This window comes from Mustelus asterias, chromosome 3 (genome assembly GCF_964213995.1).
Source record: "Mustelus asterias chromosome 3, sMusAst1.hap1.1, whole genome shotgun sequence".
Lineage (NCBI taxonomy): Eukaryota > Metazoa > Chordata > Chondrichthyes > Carcharhiniformes > Triakidae > Mustelus > Mustelus asterias.
Genome location: NC_135803.1, coordinates 28,578,377 through 28,598,744, shown reverse-complemented (window position 1 = coordinate 28,598,744; position 20,368 = coordinate 28,578,377). Strand labels below are relative to the sequence as shown.

The 20,368-nt window shown below is 41.4% G+C and overlaps 1 protein-coding gene across 1 annotated transcript in view; it reads left to right on the top strand.

Moving 5' to 3' along the window:
- The window catches only part of LOC144486022 (mucin-4-like), a 98,188-nt gene that overhangs the window by 41,076 nt on the left and 36,744 nt on the right, over nt 1-20,368 (top strand). The window contains exons 17-25 of the mRNA XM_078204130.1: nt 686-787; nt 4,053-4,292; nt 4,572-4,706; nt 5,836-6,014; nt 10,658-10,820; nt 10,933-11,031; nt 14,620-14,736; nt 16,680-16,796; nt 18,982-19,098. Of these exons, the coding sequence (XP_078060256.1) occupies nt 686-787; nt 4,053-4,292; nt 4,572-4,706; nt 5,836-6,014; nt 10,658-10,820; nt 10,933-11,031; nt 14,620-14,736; nt 16,680-16,796; nt 18,982-19,098 (1,269 nt within the window). The remainder of the gene's footprint in view (nt 1-685; nt 788-4,052; nt 4,293-4,571; nt 4,707-5,835; nt 6,015-10,657; nt 10,821-10,932; nt 11,032-14,619; nt 14,737-16,679; nt 16,797-18,981; nt 19,099-20,368) is intronic.

The following is a 20,368-nucleotide window of genomic DNA, read 5'->3' as shown; positions in this document are numbered from 1 at the left end:
ATGCGGATCGGACCCAAAGATGGTAAAGTGGGATTTGGCGGTAGAGTTGGGCGCGAGGTTCATTAAGTCGATTTAAATGCATGCAAATGCATTTAAATCGTCGGGCCGCCCGATTCGGGCGTGGGCTGGACCCGCGCCCGAATTGGGTGTCGGTAAAGCTGCAATCTGCTCGGATTCGGGTGCAGATCGCGGTAAAGGTCCGACGCCCAACTTTACCGCGATTGGGCGCGAAGTTTTGGTAAAATTGGGCCCTCTGTGTGGAGTTTGCACATTCTCCCTGTGTCTGCGTGGGTTTCCTCCGGGTGCTCTGGTTTCCTCCCACAGTCTGAAAGATGTGCTGGTTAGGTGCATTGACCCAAAACAGGTGCCAGAGTGTGGCGACTAGAGGAATTTCATAATAACTTCATTGCAGTGTTAATGTAAGCCTTACTTGTGACGAATAAATAAACTTTAAAAAATATATCCAGAGCTTTTTCATTGTTGTACATGGAAATGCAAATGACTTGATAATTTAATTCAATGGATGGCTGCCTGGTACATTTATAAAGTTAAAAAGGAAGGCGAATCAGTTCAGATTGTAATTGGGAAATCTGCAGTCTTTCAAAGCAACTTCTGTCACATTTTTGTAACACAGTCAAAATCTATACTGATTATAAATTTATTTAATTTCTTTGTTTGCTTATAGGTGTATGGAATGGCGATCAGAATGATGATTTTACAATGCCTAATGGCTCTGCTATTCCAATTAACAGCAGCGAATCTACAATTTTCGATTATGGAAAAACTTGTGAGTTTAATAATTATGAAGTAATAATTCAGCTATGTAAAAACATGGCTGAATAAGGCAAAAGCAGCTTACATTTATGTACGAGGGGAAGATTTTGTCTGTTGAAGCCACAAAAGTATTTGTCTGTTTCACCCATTTTGCGGTTTTGGTCTGTCCAGATGTTTAACTGTTCATTGTGAACTAAGGTATTGTGAAATGTAATTGACAACATATGAATTGTAATTAATTAATTCATTTTATCATCTAACACAGTCAGCTAAAAATTCATGTTGGGAGGGATTTTTATGGAGGATATTGTATGGGTAAGAGAGGATTCTGATGAAGACAGAGCAGTGATAGCGAAACCCAAATAGTTTATTAGTCATAAAACGCCAAGACAAAATTTTCTGTCTGTGATGCAGCATGAGGTTGCGTTAAACAAAATCCACCCTTGGCCATAATGCTTATCTTTAGTTTTGGCCAAGGCACCAAAATTACAGGACCTCACTGATTATCAGGTATGACATACCCTAATGTGAAACTTCCAGAAATTAACACAGCTCTTCCAAAAAAAAACACAATTCTTTGTATATTCCATTCAAGGCAATAAACAGTCCCAATTGTCTGTTACATAGCCTATTCGTAGCAGTTGGGATGAATCTGTTCGTAGTACCATAGATAATTTGGTTTATTATAATGTACCTGTTCTCAGAATGCAGTGGTTATTTTGTCATTTATTTTGTAACAATGAGATTGGTTCCCCCCATTCCCTCAGTCTATTGAAGAGGAATGTAAACGAATCATATAATGACCAGGAAAGTGCAGGTTCTATTACGAGTCCATGCTGATCAAAATCTCAATTGGGAGAGTAGTAGGGTTAACCTTTCAACCATGTGGCTGGCTGGAGTGGGAGAAATTGGTTAGGATTGGTGCTGCTGATTATTATTCAACAACCTCTGGTGGAATGTTTGCATGGTGTAATTATTGAGCGAGTAATGGATTGGATTTGGCATGTCAGAGTCTATTGCCTATTGTCTGTGATGATACAATGCCTTTATGAAATATATTTTATATCATGTTTCTGATGAATGTTTTGTATCATACTTCAACTCCGATTACGATGCCGATTGTCCACAGTTGGCAGCCCACCTTCTGATATTGCAGAAGGTTAATTTCTCCTAATTGTTTTAATCTGGGCTAATGCAGTATTGTTATTGTTTCAGTTGTTCCCTGGGGTTTCAGAGTAGGGTTTGATTAGATTGATTTACAAAAAAATCATGTCTGTGGGAGGAGCTAGGCTTACAGAGGAAGCAGGAGCGACAGTTTGAATTTGAAAAGAGCTCTTTGTCTCTCCCTCTCTCTTTCTGTAAATTGAAGCTTGGGAAACTGCTAGAGATTATGGGCGGGAGTTTACAGCCTCGTTCGTCCCAAAACCGTAAAATCCTCCCCAAGGTCAATGGACTTTCCCATGCTCTGCCCCTCGCCTGCTCCAAGAATCATCTAGACTCGAAATGCTGGCTCTACTCTCTCTCCACAGATGCTGTCAGATCTGCTGAGATTTTCAAGCAGTTTCTGTTTTTCTTTGTTTTAATAAAGCTTTCTAGTGAGTCATTAGAATCATACCTGGGGCGAAACACCTTATGCTCACACTGATGCCAAAATCAAAAATAGTTGGGGGTCTAGGCTAACTCCATAATGTATCTTAGAGTTTCTGATCTTGTTCCTAGCACTACTAAGTTGCCAACACTATGGAGGATAGCTATTTGAATTAAATTTCAGAAGTGTTATGGATTTATACATCAACAGCAATCAGCACTTTCTGGAGAGAAGAAAATGAAGTATGAAAAAAACATTCTCTATTTCACTCACTGACTTTTGCATATCCCAAATCTCCTGACTGTAATTCCCCATATCTCGAGTTGGGAACTGACTGATTTTTTTAAAATCCTAAATTTGTAATACTTAACAAACAGGTTTAAAACAAGAGTGGCATGTTTAGCTTTAAACTGATCCCACCAGGGCCCGAGTTTGAGTTTTCTGGTAATTCTATCAACTTTTTAATACCATTGACTCCTAAATGAGGCTAAAGTTAAGTCTGTCTCGTAGGCGGAAATGGAAAACCAAATTGGTTTGCTGATTCTCCATCACCTGTTTTGTGCCAAGCACAAGACAAATTTAATCCCCAAATCTCTTTTCTATTAATAAAAAGGTATGTAGAAATATAAAAGAAAATGGATTCCCTACCTTTAATCATGTCTCCTTCATTGCTTTGGGCAGCACAGTAGCACAATGGTTAGCACTGCTGCTTCACAGCGCCAGGGACCCGGGTTCGATTCCCGGCTTGGGTCACTGTCTGTGTGGAGTTTGCACATTCTCCCCGTGTCTGCATGGGTTTCCTCCAGGTGTTCCAGTTTCCTCTCATATTCTGAAAGATGTGCTGGTTAGGTGCATTGACCCGAACAGGTGCCAGAGTGTGGCGACTGGGGGGATTTCACAGTAACTTAATTGCAGTCTTAATGTAAGCTTTACTTCTCACTAATAAGTAAACTTTGAGTGAAATATTCTTCACACACGATAAGAAACCAGCTCTATAACTGGTTGTTCTGGAGAAAATAAATAAATAACTTGAAGATGGTGGCATCCTAAGACAATTGATTGTTCACACCCCCTATAAAAGTTGATCAGTATACAGAGTAGTTGTTCACTACAGTATCTAGATAGTGACACATCATAATTGTTAAAATAGTCTCATTTCACAGATTGTAGAAATACATGGGAGTTTGTGAAACATACTTCACATGTGAAAAGAAGCACCCCTTGCCAAAATAGATAGCACTTTCTTGTACTTTCCACAACCTCCTGGGGAAGGAATAGTTCTTGCCCATCCAGCACTGAAACACTTGATAGTGTCCATCTGATGTTTGAACTCTTTTTTTCAGGATTGAAAAAACCATCGTGATTAGTTCACTAGCTATGATCTCTGATGCAAGTTTATTTCTCCCTTTTTCTCATAGGACAAAGGTGATAGGGGAAAAAATGAAGCAATAATAATAATCTCAGCTTGTAATCAGATTGAATAGTATTTGACTTGAAAAGTATGAATGGAAAATAAAGTTATTCAAAACATAATGTATTGCTACACAAAATTATTGAATATGGGCTGAAATTTGCATGTGGACAATACAGCTTTCTTTATAGCTTTTTAGTTCTTTTCATTATGTTGTACATGCAACATGTGACATCCATCAACCTAATCTATTGCTCATGTCGTTACCTTGACCAACAGGGGAGGTGCCCTCGGACAGTTCCATTTTCACCATAGGAAAACCCACTCCAAACAATTCATTTACACCTCGCTTTCTGGATGACCTCCAACAACAGAACGAGAGCTTGTACAGCATGGTGGCCATGGAGTGCAATGGTAACACTCAATGCATTTTTGATGCAATAAGTACAGGACAAACAGAGATTGGATTGTCTACAGCAACAAGAAATGCAGAATTTCAGGAAGACAACAACATACTAAGTAAGCAATTATTACCTTCTAAAATAAGGAACCATAGCTTACCATGTATCTGTTTAAGATAGAAAACAAAAACCTCCCTATTCATATCTGGGCTGACATTTATTTATAAGCCTCACATCTTGAACAGGTATTGTTTAGCTGGAAAGTAGCTATTTTGTTCTAAAATCTTTGCGTTGTGTTGAACCTGCCTAGCATCATTGACATTATACTCATAAGAATTTAACATCTGGCTATTTGTCCGTATTTAATCATTCATCTAATATTCTCATCCTATTTTAGATTCATTTCCACCTGAGATTGAAGGACCACTTGTGATTAGTGCAGAACTGTCTCAGAAAGTAATTTCTCACTACAAGGCAACAGGAAATAATGCCACATTTCGCACTTACACGAGCAATGATCTGAATGTAACAGGTAATTGAAATATAATGGGGAGAATCAAAAAATTGGTGGGGGAGGCGGGGGGGGGGGTTAATTCTAGCTGTGTGATTTCTAATAATATACAATATTCACCATCACTGGAAGTGATGCAGTGTCTCATGACATTGCTCTCTCTTGTTGAACTTCATGGCAAAATAAAGCTACTGTAAGATGGTTCTCGATAAAGTTAGTGTTTTCTTTAGCTCAGCAGACTTAGAAGTATTCTGTGTCAGCACATAATGAGATTAAGAATACTATGGAAATGTTTTTCCAAGCATGGCGTTCATTTCAAAACATTGTGGCTTATAAAAACAAGCTCATTGTTTTCAAATCCAGCTTAGCTCAATATACCTTTCATACAATGCTCCTGAATAAATTGAGCCTGGATGATTTTCATCAGAGTTACTAGTAAAGATGAGTTTATAGCATGAAATGTCTCATGAGTTGGACATTATAGTGCAGAGAATTAAGTAACAGATAGAACAGTAAGACCATAAGACCATAAGACATAGGAGCGGAAGTAAGGCCATTCGGCCCATCGAGTCCACTCCACCATTCAATCATGGTTGATTTCAACTCCATTTACCCGCTCTCTCCCCATAGCCCTTAATTCCTCGAGAAATCAAGTACTCACACTGATTTAGCAGGAGCTACTCCTCTTCAAGGACAGTTACTATCCTTGTAACAAACTTTTAAGTGTGTTAATAAACTATCATCAGCCAAAATCTGTGCACATTCAAAAGCAATTGTGGTAGATAACAAACTTGTGGGTGGTTAACTGCCTTGATTAAAATTATTCTGCTTTGAATGATAAGTTGTTACCAAACCAGGTACATTTCACTGTTAAAAGGAAAACTAATTATAAAGTTGACATTATAATATTTTGCAGAATCTACAAATTAGGTTGTTAACTAACTGATGAACATGTATAAAATTTACTCTGGCTTGCTTAGTATTTCCTCATTCAGTGGAATAAACTTGATGTTTCAGCAACCTTCAGTGCAGTTTTATTCATTTAGCCAAAGCCAATTATTTGCATTTATAAAGTGAGTAACAAGTGAGATTATTTTGTTAAAAATCCATCTGTTTTAACAATGTCTTTAACTTTTTAAAAACTCAACAGGAAATGGAATTTTGACCTGGCATCCGAAGACCATAAGTATGATTACATTAGAAATTGAAGCAATCGGGTCCAATAATCTGTCCTCAGTTATTACACCCCAGTTGGTGATATGTGGCTGTGGTGAGAATGGAACATGCCTTACCAATGAAACTACTCGCAACAATGGCTCTTCTGTCTATGTGAGTGTGCAATCAAAAATATAGATAGATGCAACTGAGTGATCTATCAACAACTTCAGTAGCATCATATTGAACTACAATACTAATGGTAGAAAATGAAAGGCAGTTAAATTGGTGAACCCCAAATATTTACAACGGGGTCCTGAAGCAGCCTACTCACCCCAATGTCAGAAAACGTGGAAAATATTGTGCCTCACAATTTTAAATTACCATATCCCTTACCAAACCCTTCTCTACCTAGCCAATCCTGGGATGAAACTATTCCATGCCAGCAAAAAGGATCTGGCTCACAGCAAATCAGCAGCCAGTTCATCAACACACTGCTCCAGTTTTTATATTCCATTCACCTGGAAAATATCGCCAAGATTTTTAATTTCAATCCGAGTAAAATTGATAGCAAGACTAGGAACAAGTCTGCAAAAAGAGTTTGGCTTCCATTCTGTGAATTTCAGTGCTGTTGATTTCTGGAGTGTTGTTGGAGCTGCACACAATGAGTGGCAGCAGTAGCATTCCATCACTCTCCTGACTTGTGCCTTGTAGAGTGTGAAATGACTTTGGGGAGTCAGGAGGTGAGTCATTTTCTGCAGAAATGCCAACCTCTAACCTGTTCCTGTAGCCACAGAATTTATGTGGTTGTTCCAGTTAAGTTTCTGGTCAATAGTGACCACCTCAGGAACTTGATGGTGGTGGATTTGATAATTGCAATACCATTGAATAACAAAGGGAGGTGGTTAAAGTCTCTCTTGTTGTTGCTTGGCACTGGTATGTTGTGAATGTTATTTGCTACTCATCCTATCAAAACCTGAATGTTATCCAGGCCTTTCTGTATGCAGACATGAATTACTTCATAAGGATGAGCATTATAGCCATCTCCGCCGGCTCTCAGCTTTTGAGTATGAAGGCAGTGAGGGGACACATAAAATGCTGCCCATGGCCTGCCACAACCTTTTCATCTGCCCACAACATGTCATCAGCTTGACAGTGAGGGTTGGAGGCATCAGGTAGCCTGTCCCTTCCAGCTTCCTTGGGCCTCTCGAAGACATTAAATGGTTGGTCAATGTTCAGCCAGGTATGTGGCAATACCCTGGACTTCCCTCTGAGTCTGGGCTCCTCTTTATCATTGTTGTCGCAGCTATGGTCATTGCTCCCACCAGGAGAATACAGGACGGCTAGCCATCTATTCATTGGCAACTCTCTAAGATGGGACTTCCTCCAAGATAAGAGTGGAAGTCTCGCCTGAAAGCAGTTAATATGTCTTCCAGCTTTCATAAAATCCATACACTGCAGAAGGAGGCCATTCGGCCCATCGAGCCTGGACTGACAACAATCCCACCCTGGCTATCCCTGTAACCCCTGACACTACAAATGACACTAAGGGGCAATTTATCATGGCCAATCCACCTAGCACGCACATCTTTGGAGTGTGGGAGGAAACCGGAGCACCTGGAGGAATCCCACGCAGACATGGGGAGAATATGCGGAGTCTGCACAATCACCCAAGCTGGGAATCAAACCCGGGTCCCTGGCGCTGTGAGGCAGCAGTGCTAGCCACCATGCCTCCCTTTCAGTTGCTGCAGAGCAACCATTAGCATCATGGGCAGTCTCACCACTGACGTTTTAGCCAGGAGAGCAAGCATCTCAGTTAGAGCTGCATAAGATTGAGACCATATAGTCATTTACTGCACAGAAGGAGACCAACTCTTTTTGGAGCAATCCTGTCAGTCCCACTCCCCTACTTGATCCCTGGAGCCCTACAGATTTACTTTCTTGGAGTTCCCTTCTAATTTCCTTTTGGAATCATTGATTGTTTCCACTTGTGCCATCCTCATGAGCAGTGTGTTTGTTCTAGGTTATTACCACTTGCTAAATTTAGAAAATCCTTCCTCACAGCCCCTCTGCATCCCCTACCAAAATCTTAATCTGTTTCTCTCAGTCTTCGACTATCAGTCAATGAGAACGTTTTTCTTTGTCTACCTTATCCAAACCTGTCATAGTCTTGTACCTGTCATAATCTTGCTCCAAGGAGAACAATGTAATTTCCACCCAGTGAAATAAAATCCAAAACTCTGCTTAGGCCACACCTGGAATTCTGCAATCAGTTTTGCGCACCACACTGCGTGAAGGCTATATTCGCCTTGGGAGGTAGCTTAGCTTTACTGGAATGATATTTGGATTCCAAGGAATAAGCCTTGAGGAGCGATGAAACAAACTAGGAGTACATTCCCTACAACTTCAAAGATTAAAGGATGGTTTTATTGAAGATTTCATGGCATTAAGGGAAACAAAAAGGGTAGAGTAGGAGAAAGTAGTATCTGCCAGGAAAGGAACTCAGGATTAAGGGCATATACAAAATATTAGAACCAAACCTTTGGAGTCAAATTAGGAAACATTTCTTCATGCAAAAGGTAGTTGAAGTTTGGAACTGCATGGCAATTGGTGCTTGGTCAATAGTTTTCAAAACTAAGATAATTAAATTTATGTTAACAAAAGATATTGAGGGATATGCACCAAAGACAGATATATGAAATTAGATCGCAGATGAACCATGGTCTCATTTTATTATGGAACAACAGGCTCAAGGGCCTACCAATGTTCCTATTTATCGACTGATTCTATTCTGAATATATCCAATTTTGCACAGTGGTAGAGTCACACATACAATGATGGAAGATTTCCTCTGTGAAAATGAGCATTCCTCTCCACATGCACTAAGTGGTGGTCACTGCTATATACATGTCATAACTACATATGTAGTGATAACAGGTATAACAATGATGAAGATGACATCAAGTTGGATATCTCCTCGTATTCATTTTCTTGGTTTCAAGCCAAGTCTGGCAGATGTATCCTGCAGGATTTGGCCAGCTTATTCACTAGTTGTGGTACTGAGTCAGTCTTGGTGATGGACATTGACATTTTCCACCCAGAGTACATTCTGTGCACTTGCCAACCTCAGAGCCTCTTCCAAGTGATATTCAAATTAGAGGATGATTCACTAACAGAAGGAAGATGGTAGGTGGTAATCAGCAGGAAGTTTGCTTTCCCATGTTTGATCTGATGCCTTGAGTCTTCATGAGTTCCATAGTTAATGGTCATGCTTTCTCAACTCTACATTGCTGCCACCTCTGGTGACTCCTTTATGCTGGTGGAATAACACATTCTCGTGGATGTTAATGCTAGTGTCTGGAACATTAACTGAAAGGTATGATTCTTCTAGGACTGTCTGGTTGTTGCTCAATTACTGTATGGGGCAGCCCAGCAATTTTGGCACAAGTTCCTCCTAATAGTTATTGACCTGTTAACTGTTCAGGGTTGACAGGGCCAATTGCGCCTTCATCATTTCAGATGCCCAGATAGATGCCAGGTAGTGTATCCGTCATTTTTCTTCATGTTTTTTGTGGTGGTTTGATAGGCCCTTTGAGAGAGAAGTTTAAAGAGACCCACATTGCTGTGCATCTGGAGTCACATATAGATCAGACCTGGTAAGAAATGTAGATTTCCATCCTGATAGAGAATTGTTACATTGACACAGGGTGGGATTTTTCTCCCTCTATGCAACGTGTTTCAGGGCGGCAGGAGGTGCTTGCTGCTTGTTGACAGTGGGATCTTATGGTCCTGCCATTGTCAAAGAGGTTTCCCATTGAATGTACCCATCGCCACCGGGGAACACGCAGTGGGGTGCGCCATGGGCAGGATCATCAGATCCCACTGGCTTGAACGGCAGCAAGATTTTGGCAATAGGATTTTGTGACAGTTTTTCTGGTCACGATTGCTTATAATGGCTATTCATTTCAGATTATTTAATTAACCAAATTTTAATTTTCCCTTGGACATGGTGGAATTTGAACTCATATTTCTGGATCATTCATTCAGATCTGTGGATTGCTAGGCCAGTAACATAATCAATATGCTGCCATACCTTTAAAATCTACTGCAGAAAGACCTTGGAGGAAAAAGTCATAGTGCTTTGGATACAGCAAACGTCAAAACTTTCTTTATAACCCCTATGCATATACCAAACTGCTGTTAGTTACTGAGTTGTACCGTATTCTATAATAGCATACACAAAAGATCTTTACTCCCTAGAGCAGTGAAATATTTTATATTGGATGACAAGAAAATTTTAAGCATATTATTATTTTGGTGCACGTGGAGATGTTCAATGCACTTACTCAGTTGAATCAGGAGGATTATTTTGATTATTTTTGAGCTGAGCTGTACTTTTTTTCCTTCAGCTCTAAAGCCAGTTGCAGATGTGTGTGTAGAATCAGCTCAGGTAGCTTGCATTCTGTTATTCCAAGGACACTGGATGTAGAACAGCATTGGGCCAGATCTAACTGTTAGAACTGCCCCAGCAGCTGAAGTGCACCATATTTAAGACCATGGGTTATGGCTCAGGAAAACACCTGAACACACCTTATCAATTCTGGCATCCTTGTTTTTCCTTTACCTCTCGGAGAGGTAGTCGCGTCCCACCTGAGCATATCTATCCAATGGTCCTGCTTTGACATGAAATCAGTGTGTATTATAACTCCGCACTGAGTCAGCAACTTGTGCATTCATGTAATCCTGCACTTTGTTTTATTTATAAATGCTAACACTCAATTTCCTCATGAAAAAAACTGTGTTTTACTTTTCTGCAGAAAGCTGCTTGTGATTGCACACCTGGATTCACTGGTAGTAACTGTCAAAATGCAATTGATCGCTGTCAGGCTATCAGCTGTTTCCCAGGAGTAAACTGCTCTTCTCCTGAGGGTTGTGGTGCCTGTCCCACTGGATTGACTGGAAATGGCATGCAGTGCTCTGGTAATCAACATCTAATGCTTCTCTTTCACAGATATTAAGCAAAAATGTACATATACAATATATATACATATATATATGTTACTTAGACAATTTCATTCATATTTCCTAACAGATATAGACGAATGTAAAGTGGAGAACTCGTGTTCTCCAAATGCAACATGTACCAATGTTGTGAGAAGTTATACTTGTACCTGCAACTCAGGATTTTCAGGTAAATACAATGTGAATAACAAGTGATGTAATTACATACATATTTTTTGTATAATTATTGAGATTTCTTAAACAATTAATTTGAACCAAATTCAAACTATCATTGGAAAACGGGAAAATCATGCCACAGATCATTAGATCCTTTCGGGTATCTGTCTTCGAACTTGGCAGCAAGCAACTTTGCCATTGAGCATATAATCCGGTCCAGTGTAGCGAGTCATATTTACAGTACATACATATAGAGAACACCAGGCCAAGAGGATGAGTGAGAGTCCTTGTCGGGAGCCACCTCAATTGCTACAGAACACGATGAGCAAAATATAAATGAATTGAACAAATAAAGGACACATTTGTTCCAAGGTGGGGCTGAGGGCTGATAAAGTCCCCTGGGAAACTACAGCCGCGATTGTCTCATCCGTGCTCACCACTTTTCTGGCGGGTCCGGCCGGGAGACGCGTGTCTGCAGCCTTGAACAGGGATTTGCGCATGCGCGGGGAACACATGCACAGTTCCCAGAGCCGGAGCGAGGTCGCCCGCCAGACCATGCTGGAAATTGGCGGGAAGGCAGGTAAGTAATTTGAATCTTTTAAAAATCTATTTTAAATATATAGATTTGCTAATTATCAGGACCTTTCAGGACCTGATCGAATCTCCCACCCTGCCAGGAGTACTTCATTCCAGCGGGGTTCAGACTAGCACCCAACGTTCGGAGAGCTAGCTGGAGACCCCACTGGAATGAAGGGGGGGCAATAGGGGCCCCCCAGAGGATCAGGCAGTGGGGGGTGCTGTCCCCTGGGCATGGGCACCCTGGCAGTGCCAGCCTGTGCCCCCTCGTACTGCTCAAGGTGCAAAGTGCCCATGCCCATGGGGCACCTTGGCACTGCCCATCAGGCATCGGGCACTGCCAAGGGGGTGGGGCTAATTGTGGGCAGGGCCGAGGGACAATCAGTGGGGGTGGGGGGTCCCACTGCCACTCTGCATTGGGATTGGTCTGGGATGGAAGGAGGGCAGCGATTGGGGGGGGTTGGCGGGGGCCTGCCTTTGGGGGGTCTGACCCCCGGGGGGGGGGGGGGGTCAGCAGGAGGGGGTCTGCTGGTGTGAGAAGGTGGGGGGATCGCCACTGCTGGGGGTTGGGGCCTGGGCACCGGGACGTTCCGGAATGAGGGGGGGGTGGCCAGGTCTGGCTCAGAAATTGTTGTGGGGCCACGATCGGGCCATGGGGGAGGCTGGACGGGCAGCACTGCGGGGTCCCGGGCTGGCCAGCAATCGAGCTGACCAGCAAACAAGAGTTTGACAGTTTGGGGCCACTGCGCATGCACAGAGTTCCAGAACTGTCAAACTTCGGCGCGAATGGGCTCCACCCCCCAGCTATACACTAGATACATCAATGACATTTTCTTCCTTTGGATTCATGGTGAACAATCACTGAAATAACGATATGATGACATCAACAAGTTCCATCCCACCATAAGACTCACCATGGACTACTCTCCAGAAACGGTTGCATTCTTGGACACACGCATCTCCATTAAGGACGGTCACCTCAGTACCTCACTGTACCGCAAGCCCACAGATAACCTCACGATGCTCCACTTCTCCAGCTTCCACCCTAAACACGTTAAAGAAGCCATCCCCTACGGACAAGCCCTCCATATACACAGGATCTGCTCGGATGAGGAGGATCGCAACAGACACCTCCAGACGCTGAAAGATGCCCTCATAAGAACAGGATATGGCGCTCGACTCATCGATCGACAGTTCCGACACGCCACAGCGAAAAACCGCACCGACCTCCTCAGAAGTCAAACACGGGACACGGTGGACAGAGTACCCTTCGTCGTCCAGTACTTCCCTGGAGCGGAGAAGCTACAGCATCTCCTCCGGAGCCTTCGACGTGTCATTGATGAAGACGAACATCTCGCCAAGGCCTTCCCCACACCCCCACTTCTTGCCTTCAAACAACCGCACAACCTCAAACAGACCATTGTCTGCAGCAAACTACCCAGCCTTCAGGAGAACTGTGACCATGACACCACACAACCCTGCCACAGCAACCTCTGCAAGACGTGCCGAATCATCGACACGGCTGCCATCATCTCACGTGAAAACACCATCCACCAGGTACATGGTACCTACTCTTGCAACTCGGCCATCGTTGTCTACCTGATACGCTGCAGGAAAGGATGTCCCGAGGCATGGTACATTGGAGAAACCATGCAGACGCTACGACAACGGATGAATGAACACCACTCGACAATCACCAGGCAAGACTGTTCTCTTCCTGTGGGGAAGCACTTCAGCGGTCCCGGGCATTCGGCCTCTGATATTCGGGTAAGCGTTCTCCAAGGCGGCCTTCACGACACACGAAGGTGCAGAGTTGCTGAGCAGAAACTGATAGCCAAGTTCCGCACACATGAGGACGGCCTCAACCGGGATATTGGGTTCATGTCACGCTATCGGTAACCCCCACAGTTTGCCTGGACCTGCAGAATCTCACTGGCTGTCCTGTCTGGAGACAATACACATTTCTTTAACCTGTGCCTTCTGCTCTCTCCACTCACATTGTCTGTATCTTTGAGACTTGATTAGCTGTAAAGATTCGCATTTTAATCAGTATTCTATAACTTGAGTTTGTGTCTCTGTATGCCTTGTTTATGGGCAGATATCCACTCCATCTGACAAAGGAGCGGCACTCCGAAAGCTAATGGCATTTGCTACCAAATAAACCTGTTGGACTTTAACCTGGTGTTGTTAAAACTCTTACAATAAATGCTGGCCAGTCAGCGACCCCCAAGTACCACAAATGAATAAAAAAAGAGGACCCAATAATTTTATTCATTGTCTTTAAAATTTAATTAAAAGTAAAGGTCAATTAGTGCTCTTTGCTCACTGGATTTGTGTCTGTGGGAATACTGCTATGTGATTGGCTGCTTTTCTGTTTAATAACATTACTATTGCTGAAGGCCTGGAAGTCTCATGATTGGGCACCAGATTCAAAGCAACACTGGGAAAGGGGAAAACCACGCCACATACCTCACTCCATCCTGTGAGCTATTACATTTGAGACCTATGACAAACAATTAAATTTAGCCATTGGCTGGAAAATCCAGTCCAATATAAGAAATTGGGACTCTGAAATTCCTCAATTGGTTTTGCTCAGGGGTGAAAGGTTGGGGAAACTGGCAAAACCCCAGAGAAATTGCATTCATGGCAGATTTCTAACTTTTACATCATCTCCTCTATTTCTGACCGTATCCTGCCAGAGTTGGGGTAGACTGAGAAAACTAGTGCAGAATTTCAGGATCATTTAGTGTAAAGACACACACCTAAAGTACTGGTCCAGGATGATGAATACTAGTTGCTTACCTTTAAAGTTTACATCTACTTCACAATGGATGAATGATAATTTCCAAGGCTTTTTTTTTAACTCTATGTGGTTGCTCCCTTAAATAATGAAACAGCAAGAGCATCATGTTCATTGAGAGGTAATGTTGCTGATATTGAAAGAGCAAAAGAAGAATCAGAATTTATGATCACTGTAAACATTTCAATCTGAAAATCCAATGTTCTAATTCTCATCCAATTCCAGGCAATGGAACATTCTGCACTGCCATTGATGCCTGTAACAATTCACCATGTTCACCCAATGCTACCTGTCAAAACACTGCATGGTCTTTCAGCTGCACATGTAAAGAAGGATTCTCAGGTAAAACAGTAACCAATCCGAACAGCTATAGTATGCTCCTTCAAATGGAATTTTCATATTTATGTTAAGCTAGTCCCCAGATGTAGCCAGTTAGAAATATATTGCATTTATTGGTTGATTTTTTCTTTTCACAGATGTACAGCATCAACTTGTTAACCAGATATTTATTATATTCTAGCATTGCTCCGAGAAAATCAGATGACAAGCATATTATTAATGTTAGGAATATCACAGGTTTTAAGAGTATTCTGAAGAGCTAGAGTTAGACAGGTTGTCACACAGACCCAGACGTACTGGATCTCTGATCCAAACAGAAACAAAGGGAATTTCCATGGGGTGGTAAAAGGCTTATCCCCCTAGATTTCCTGACTGCTTAACATGGTTGTTCTTCACTCGAGTGCTAACCAACATGACTTAACAATACCTGACATCCTACTATTCAGTTACAAATATTCCCCCCAAGCGCAATTCCCCTCACTCCCCCAAGGTCTGGCTCTACACCAACCCTACAGTCCTAACCACCCCCATACATCAGAGGTCCAACTTCCCACACCCACCCCCTCTGTTTCTGTGAAGCAGAGAGCAATATCCAGACTTTGCAGATGCAGAGTCAAACATGGGATTCCAGATGTTGCTGATAGGCGTTTATTAATTGTGTGGTGTTGTTTGGTGAAGAACCCACAGAGTTCAAACCATTAGAAATCAAAAGCTGTCCTTTAAAGCCATAAGTCTTGCAGCAACAAACTTTGAAAAATTAGAGTCTAAAGAAGAATCAAGCAGACTTGAAACATTAACCCTATTTCTTTCTCCGCAGATGCTGCAGATCTGCTAAGTTATTTCCAGTTATTCTTTGCTATTGAAAAAGTTAGACATTGTTGAATGAGATGTAACTGTATTTTTAACATTGTACAAAACTCATAATTGCTGCTTAATAACGCCCTAATAATCCAACTGTTGCTTTTGGAATGTGAGGATAAAATGTTTGTGTGAATTATCCCATTAAAGTTTGCAGCATTGCCACGGGCATGTGGTAACTTAAAGGTTCCGAGTTCTGCTTCGCCAGTGTGGGAATGTTTTGGTTGCTATGTAGGCGCGCAACTGTGAAAACGATATATTTGTGGAATTGCCAAGTTTCTCGATTATGAGAAGAAATTTCATATTGCTTTTAAGTCCTTCCATCTTAATCCCTTGTGTAGGACCCAATAATTTTATTCATTCACCTTAAAATTTAATTAAAAGTAAAGGTCAATGAGTGCTTTTTCCTCACTGGATTTGTGTCTGTGGGAATACTGCTATATGATTGGCTGCTTATCTGTTTCATAACATTACTATTGCTGAAGGCCCGGAAGTCTCATGATTGGGCACCAGATTCAAAGCAACATTGGCAAAGGGGAAAACCACGCCACATACCTCACTCCATCCTGTGGACTATTACATTTGAGGTCTACAGCGAACAATTAAATTTAGCCATTGACTAGAAAGTCCAATCCAGTATAAGAAATTCCTCAATTTGTTTTGCCCAGGGGTGAAAGATTGGGGAAACTGGCAAAACTCCAAAGAAATTGCATTCGTGGCAGGCTTCTAACTTTTACAGTATCTCCTCTATTTCTACTGTATCCTGCCAGAGTTGGGGTCGACTGAGAAAACAAGTACAGAATTTCAGGATCATTTAGTGTAAAGGCACACGCCTAAAGTACTGGTCCAGAATGATGAATACTAATTGCTTACCCTTGAAGTTTACATCTCCTTTTCAATGGACAACTGATCATTTCCCAAGGCGTTTTTTAACTCTATGTAGTTGCTCCACATGAACCAGCAAGAGCATCATGTTCATTGAGGGGTAATGTTGCTGATATTTAAAGAACATAAGAAGAGTCAAAATTTATGATTATTGTAAACATTTCAATCTGAAAATCCAATGTTTCAATTCTCATCCAATCCAGGCAATGGAACATTCTGCACTGCCATTGATGCCTGTAACAATTCACCATGTTCACCCAATGCTACCTGTCAAAACACTGCATGGTCTTTCAGCTGCACATGTAAAGAAGGATTCTCAGGTAAAACAGTAACCAATCCGAACAGCTACAGTATGCTCCTTCAAATGGAACTTTCATATTGATGTTAAGTTAGTCGTCGGACGTAGACAATTTGAAATATATTGCAGTTATTGCTTGATTTTCTCTTTTCACAGATGTACACCATCAACTTGTGAACTAAATATTTATTATATTCTAGCATTGCTCCTAGAAAATCAGATGACAAGCATATTATTAATGTTAGGGATATCACAGATATTTAGAGTATGCTGAAGAGCTAGAGTGTAATCCCAGTTAGACTGGTTGTTTCAAAGACTCAGATGTTCTGGATCTCGGATCCAAATAGAAACAAAGGGAATTTCCATGGGGTGGTAAAAGGCTTATCCCCTAAATTTCCTGACTGCTTAATGTGGCTGTTCTTCACTCGAGTGCTAAATAGCATGACTTCACTGCACCTGACATCCTACTATTCAGTTAGAAATTTTCTCCCCAAATGCAATTCCCCTCAATCCCCCAAGGTCTGACTCTACGCCAACCCCCCCAACCTTAACCACCCCCATACATCATAGGTCCAACTTCCCACACCCACCCCCCCATTGGGTCGGACCACTCCTATGCCATGTGGCAACACCTCCCACCTCTTGTCGTTTTTTCAAATGTCCAGCATAAACTTTGTTAACGAACAGATGCTCTCCTGTGGCATTGTTCTTAGAGAATGAGGTTACGAGCAAATTAATAATGATAGGAGTGCTATCGAATAACCTAGATTTAATGGCAAGAAAACTGTCAGTGTTCGATCAATAATTGTCTCTGTGAAGCAGAGAGCAATATCCAGATCTTGCAGATGCAGATTCTAACATGGGATTCCAGATGTTGCTGCTAGGCGTTCATTAATTCTCTGTGGTGTTGTTTGGTGATGTACCCACAGAGTTCAAGCCATTAGAGATCAAAAATTGACCTTTAAAGCCATAAGTCTTGCAGTAACAAAGTTGAGAAAATTAGAGTCAAAAGAAGAATCAAGCGGATTTGAAACATCAACCCTATTTCTTTCTCCGCAGATGCTGCCAAATCTGCTGAGTTATTTCCAGCAGTTTTTTTGCTCTTGAAAAAGTTAGACATTGTTGAATGAGATGTAACTGTATTTTTAACATTGTACAAAACTCATAATTGCTGCTGAATAACTCCCTAATAATCCAACTTTTGCTTTTGGAATGTGAGGATAAAACGTTTGTGTGAATTATCCCATTAAAGTTTGTAGCATTGCCACGAGCATGTGGTAACTTAAAGGCTCTGAGTTCTGCTTGGCCAGTGTGGGAATGTTTTGGTTGCTATGCAGGCGCGCAACTGTGAAAATGATATATTTGTGGAATTGCCAAGTTTCTCGATTATGAGAAGAAATTTCATATTGTTTTTAAGTCCTTCTATCTTAATCCCTTGTGTAGGACCCAATAATTTTATTCATTCTCCTTAAAATTTAATTAAAAGTAAAGGTCAATGAGTGCTTTTTCCTCACTGGATTTGTGTCTGTGGGAATACTGCTATGTGATTGGCTGCTTATCTGTTTCATAACATTACTATTGCTGAAGGCCCGGAAGTCTCATGATTGGGCACCAGATTCAAAGCAACATTGGCAAAGGGGAAAGCCACGCCACATACCTCACTCCATCCTGTGGGCTATTACATTTGAGGTCTACAGCGAACAATTAAATTTAGCCATTGACTAGAAAGTCCAATCCAGTATAAGAAATGGTGACCCTGAAATTCCTCAATTTGTTTTGCCCAGGGGTGAAAGATTGGGGAAACTGGCAAAACTCCAAAGAAATTGCATTCGTGGCAGGTTTCTAACTTTTACAGTATCTCCTCTATTTCTGACTGTATCCTGCCAGAGTTGGGGTCGACTGAGAAAACAAGTACAGAATTTCAGGATCGTTTAGAGTAAAGGCACACGCCTAAAGTACTGGTCCAGAATGATGAATACTAATTGCTTACCCTTGAAGTTTACATCTCCTTTTCAATGGACAAATGATCATTTCCCAAGGCTTTTTTTTAACTCTATGTAGTTGCTCCACATGAACCAGCAAGACCATCATGTTCATTGAGGGGTAATGTTGCTGATATTTAAAGAACATAAGACGAGTCAGAATTTATGATTATTGTAAACATTTCAATCTGAAAATCCAATGTTTCAATTCTCATCCAATTCCAGGCAATGGAACATTCTGCACTGCCATTGATGCCTGTAACAATTCACCATGTTCACCCAATGCTACCTGTCAAAACACTGCGGGGTCTTTCAGCTGCACATGTAAAGAAGGATTTTCAGGTAAAATAGTAACCAATCCGAACAGCTACAGTATGTTCCTTCAAATGGAACTTTCATATTGATGTTAAGTTAGTCGTCGGACGTAGACAATTTGAAATATATTGCAGTTATTGCTTGATTTTCTCTTTTCACAGATGTACAGCATCAACTTGTGAAGTAAATATTTATTATATTCTAGCATTGCTCCTAGAAAATCAGATGACAAGCATATTATTAATGTTAGGGATATCACAGATTTTAAGAGTATGCTGGAGAGCTAGAGTGTGATCCCAGTTAGACTGGTTGTTTCAAAGACTCAGATGTTCAGGATCTCGGATCCAAATAGAAACAAAGGGAATTTCCATGGGGTGGTAAAAGGCTTATCCCCTAAATTTCCTGACTGCTTAATGTGGCTGTTCTTCACTCGAGTGCTAAATAGCATGACTTCACTGCACCTGACATCCTACTATTCAGTTAGAAATTTTCTCCCCAAATGCAATTCCCCTCAATCCCCCAAGATCTGACTCTACGCCAACCCCCCCAACCTTAACCACCCCCATACATCATAGGTCCAACTTCCCACACCCACCCCCCCCCCATTGGGTCTGACCACTCCTATGCCATGTGGCAACACCTCCCACCTCTTGCCGTTTTTTCAAATGTCCAGCATAAACTTTGTTAACGAACAGATGCTCTCCTGTGGCATTGTTCTTAGAGAATGAGGTTACGAGCAAATTAATAATGATAGGAGTGCTATCGAATAACCTAGATTTAATGGCAAGAAAACTGTCAGTGTTCGATCAATAATTGTCTCTGTGAAGCAGAGAGCAATATCCAGATCTTGCAGATGCAGATTCTAACATGGGATTCCAGATGTTGCTGCTAGGCGTTCATTAATTCTCTGTGGTGTTGTTTGGTGATGTACCCACAGAGTTCAAGCCATTAGAGATCAAAAATTGACCTTTAAAGCCATAAGTCTTGCAGTAACAAAGTTGAGAAAATTAGAGTCAAAAGAAGAATCAAGCGGATTTGAAACATCAACCCTATTTCTTTCTCCGCAGATGCTGCCAAATCTGCTGAGTTATTTCCAGCAGTTTTTTTGCTCTTGAAAAAGTTAGACATTGTTGAATGAGATGTAACTGTATTTTTAACATTGTACAAAACTCATAATTGCTGCTGAATAACTCCCTAATAATCCAACTTTTGCTTTTGGAATGTGAGGATAAAATGTTTGTGTGAATTATCCCATTAAAGTTTGTAGCATTGCCACGAGCATGTGGTAACTTAAAGG